Here is a 4,493-nt window from a genome sequence, read left to right as displayed (position 1 = left end):
TTTTAACAGCGAGCGCTAAGATCTTCCAGAGGCGACTTCGTAGTTCGTACCTTCGGGAAAACCCAAAACTCCTCTCATTGTTTTGCTCTGTTTTCTCCGTCGCTTTCAAAACAAGCCCACATTCTGAGCAAAACCCATTTTCCCTCACAAGAAAATGGCTGAGAACACCGAAATCGCGAGCACCAAAGAAGACTCCAAAGCGCCCAAAAACCTGTTCTCTCTGTTCCCCAAGTTCAAGCTTGAATTCCCATTTCTGAAGCCAGGACCAAAGGCAGAGGTTGGTGTCAAAGAGGAAGTGAAGAGAGAAACAGTGGTTGCTGGGAATGAAGGAGAAGAAGTTGTTGTTCAGAAGCTCGACGTGGTGAAGTTTGCGGAGAGGAAAGCATTGGCTCCACCCCCTTTGGTTGTTGAGGCCGAAGAGTCTTCTGCCAAGACTTCCAATCCTGTTATTCTCTGGCAGGTATATATCTGGAATTCATTTTTTGTTGGCTAGGAGAGTTTGAATGTAATGGCTTGATTGGTTGAGTATGGGTGTGATCGAATTGTAGTACCTTAACATTTAAGAATTGGGGCTAGAAAGGTAGGTTGTTAATTGTTGAGAATACACTGTTAGCTGAGAGGGGACCATTCTTGATTTTGTTTTGCTTCAAGATTTTTGGGTGTGAGAATTTTTCTACAGGAATTTATTCCCAAAAATCATGTGTGTAGTTGGTAAGCTTGTTCCCGTAGGATGTGTAATGTGTCATCTTTTGGATATTTGGATTTGAGGACCGAACTTGGATGGTTGGATTCAAAGAGGCGATTTTTACGGCCATTACTGATTTTTTGGTGAAACCTACTTGGAAGTTCAGTAGTTCGTTCACCTTTGTTTGATGTTCACCTTTATTCGCAAGATGTCCACTAATTTTTCGGTAAAAAAAAAATTTAGAAGTGGGGGACAGAGGGATAGGGCAAGATGCCGAAAAAGAAGTTTTACCCACTGATTTGATTATGTAGGATGGAAAAGTTGCTTAAGTTAAAGGTATTGTGTCGACAGAATTGATTCAACTAAAGGCATAGCGAAATCAATCAGAGTTACTAGAGACTTTTGATGTTTGAGGGAGAGTGGAAGTGAGTACTGTTAGTAATTGCTTGTTTTGTGAAGGTACTGGGGCATGGAAAACATCAACAAGTGCAGGGTTTTCATTATAGAGGGAGAGGAATAGTGAGCACTGTTAGTTGATTATTCTGTCTTATAAGAGGATAAAAATCCTCAGCTTGTGGATCATTTTGATCACTGAGGATTGCATGAGTTTTCATCTTTCATGAGAAGGTTGCAAGGTGCATCTTTGTAGGTGGATTATGCTAGGGTATGATTGAGTAGATTGCTGGATTGCTAATCTATGCCCTATTCTGGAGGTATTCCTGTGTATACGATGGGTTTGTTTTTCCTTCCCTGAAGTAGAGTTGTCTTTGACTGGATTCATGATCTGATAGTTTTATTTTATTTTATTTTTCAAGTGGAATATATTCAGTTGGAGTTGGAATAAAAAAAATGCAGTTATTGCAGCATAACAAATTGCTGGAGTTGTGAGTTTGCTAAGAGTTCTTGGCGCAAAGTTATGATTAGCTGGTTTTGAGGTGTTCCAGTATGTCTTTGCCACAATAATCAAATTTCTTGTTTGATGGTTTCATTTAATGCTTTGGTGATGTCCAGTCAGTCCAGAGAAGAGATGGCTCGAACAGATCATTAATATGGCCACCTTTTCTTGTTCTGAGTAAAGATGCATATTTCATTTTGAAGTGTACAAATGACAGTTCAGGAATGTGAAGGAAATATAATTGGAATCATTCTAGGTGTAACATAACAGCTCTACAGATGATACTTTTAGATTATAGTAACAACAGTAGAAGGGGTCTAGAGTTGTGATAAGTCGTCTGCCCTTCTCTCTCTCTCTCTCACACACACACACACACACACCCATGAATGCACGCACGCATGCATATGGACACCCACACCACTCACAAACACGTGCATCAATGTGCCTTTTTTTTTTGTTGGAGATATTCTTCTCTTCTTTTCTGTTCTTTTTTCCTTTGTATATTATAGAGCTTAATTAGTTGAGGTGATTGGCTGCAACTTAAACTATCTCATTAACATTTGTCTTGTATTATTGCTGCATAATTGTCAGGGGTGGGTAACAACTGTGTGTGTTATTCAAGAGGCTAGTTACTAAACAAATGTTCAGACGCATGTCACAGTCTGTGGCATTCTTGGATCACAAGGGTACAACTATAACATGATGTATGTCTGATCGAATCCTTTCCCAAAAAGAAAAAAAAGAAAGAAGAAATCTTTTAGCTATAGTTCCATAATTGTATTGTCTAAAGTTTCCTCAACATGAAGGTTAAAGGTGATGTATGTGATACTAATCTGGCCTTCTTAGAGAAGGTCCTTTCATTATGATAATTTTCTTGCTTTTCTGATGGGTTTACTACAGTTTGGAAAAGTAATTGTCCTTGGCACCATACCTTCAGTATTCTGTGTTGCTATGCCCTTGGTGACTTTCTTAGTAATGCCATTCTAACCATATAAACCTTCAATGTTTATGACAGCATTTTATTATTATTCTCCCTCTTACCCTTTTTGCATATTTCTCTTGAGGCGCTTCTTCTTTTTATGCTAGTTTTCTTAACCCCTTGGTGTTCTTGGCCTTAACTTGAAGTGCTAATGGTACTCCATGCATTTTATTTTTGTTCTTTTTTTTTTGCTCTTAAGGCCCTCTGCTAAATTATTTTCTTTTCCGATTTTTTTCCCTTTTCTTTACCAAGCCATGTTGTTATTTATTTATTGATTTTTAATTTTTAATTAGGAGCGTAACATCTTAACTCTGTTTAGTTCAATGTCACCAGTTCCTTAAGTAGTTTCTTATGTCGAGACATTAGTTTAGGCCATGTTCCAATCCTCACAACACACAATGATGCTAAACTATTGAAATGAATAATTAAAATAAAATATGATATTCTACTTGTTTGATCTTCACTAACATTAAGGGGAAATTAACGTAGACCCTTTTCGTGCTGCATTCGAATTTTGAGATGAAGCCCATGTGAATATAAACAAGTTTGTAAAATTTAAATAAAACAAGATTTTATTAAAAGGGGGAAAAAGGGGGGAGCTGGGTTGGGTTGGGTGGGTGAACTCAAAACATTCAACAGTTTTACTTAGTCCTGTCTATAATCAGCCAAATCTTTAGTGATGGTGATAATGAATGTGGGTGATATATTAATCTTCTTTTATTTTCTTATTAAGCCGACTGTCAGCTTTTCTTTGGTGGTTTCTTATGTTGGTCTCAATGCTCAAAGGTGTCAGCTGCTTAGTTTTAACCTAGCTAGTTTTAGTTGATTTTTGGCACTGCATAGAAATGACCTAGTTTGGGACATGTTTTAGCTGATTTTTGGCACTGCACATAAACGACCGAGCTTGGGCATATTTCATTTATTGGACTTACATATCAGTCTTTTATTGTGAACTCAGACCATAAACACAGTTACACAATGATGGTTGTAAACCTAATTTTCCAGTGAACTGAAGTTGTAATTCTCCTCACCCTCACCCTCACCCTCACCCTCACCCTCTTCCTCTGATTTTAATTTTCTTATGTTATTCTATATCTACTTTTCAGGTTTATGCTCTTGGGGGGTTCCTTGTATTGAGGTGGATATGGGCAAGATGGCAAGAGAGAACCAAGAAGGGGCCTTCTGACAATGAGAATGATGGATCTTCAGATGTTGAATAGGTTTATCATTTGCTTATGTTAATCCCCAGGGTGTGGAAAATACTGGAAAAGTAATTCTAATATTTGGTTTTTCTTTCACTGCGTGAATGTACAAATTAATCAGGTTACTGAACTAGCAGATAATTGTTTTTTTAACTCTTACAGGGTGTCAAGTTTTCTAATTGCTTTCAGGTTTTCTTCTGAAATCATGAACGTGTTCTCTCCTTTTAATGCGTTTTCCAATCACATGGTTGTAAACAATATCCTCATCACGCCTGTACTGGATGTGTTCAAATTATATGGGATGTAACATAGGTGAAGTGTTGAATTTCTGTTATCAACTCTCATTGGGTTTCAAGTTCTCTAGTAGCTTGAGGTTTGATTCTCAAATACGAACTTGTGTTCAGTTGATATTGTATCTTCCCTTTACATGGTTGCAATCCATACATACTTATCAAAAATGGTTGCAATCCATACATTGACAGCAACGTTGCAGACCCTTTTAAGCATGGCTAGTGACTTCTCACCTGTAGGTATCAGGCCCTGTAATTGGAAGCAAAGGGGGAATGGCTTCCTCGGTGAGTTAAGTTGAATAAAGATTTTCAGTAATTTTATTACTCGGATTGCTTGTAGTACGAGTAGCAAATGTGAGTCTCTATAGGATTGACTTACTCAGGTAGTGAGTTGTACAATTCAAAATTTATTTGGACAAATAATTTTATATGGGCTCTTTCA

General features: G+C 37.6%; 1 protein-coding gene across 1 annotated transcript; it reads left to right on the top strand.

Moving 5' to 3' along the window:
• On the top strand, positions 1 to 3,964 carry LOC133879897 (uncharacterized). The gene is made up of 2 exons (XM_062318710.1): positions 1 to 460; positions 3,666 to 3,964. The coding sequence occupies exons 1-2, from the start codon at positions 155 to 157 to the stop codon at positions 3,777 to 3,779; spliced, it is 420 nt and encodes a 139-aa protein (XP_062174694.1). The 5' UTR covers positions 1 to 154; the 3' UTR covers positions 3,780 to 3,964.
• The last annotated feature ends 529 nt before the right edge of the window (positions 3,965 to 4,493 follow it).

Source organism: Alnus glutinosa, chromosome 10 (assembly GCF_958979055.1).
Source record: "Alnus glutinosa chromosome 10, dhAlnGlut1.1, whole genome shotgun sequence".
Taxonomy (NCBI): Eukaryota; Viridiplantae; Streptophyta; class Magnoliopsida; order Fagales; family Betulaceae; genus Alnus; species Alnus glutinosa.
This window is presented reverse-complemented; position numbering and strand designations above follow the sequence as displayed.

What these genes read in the sequence shown, in the direction of transcription:
- LOC133879897 (XM_062318710.1), top strand. Translation starts at nt 155, where the DNA reads ATGGCTGAGAACACCGAAATCGCGAGCACCAAAGAAGACTCCAAAGCG. An exon ending in ATCCTGTTATTCTCTGGCAG is followed by an intron (nt 461 to 3,665) that starts GTATATATCTGG and finishes TCTACTTTTCAG; the next exon opens with GTTTATGCTCTTGGGGGGTT.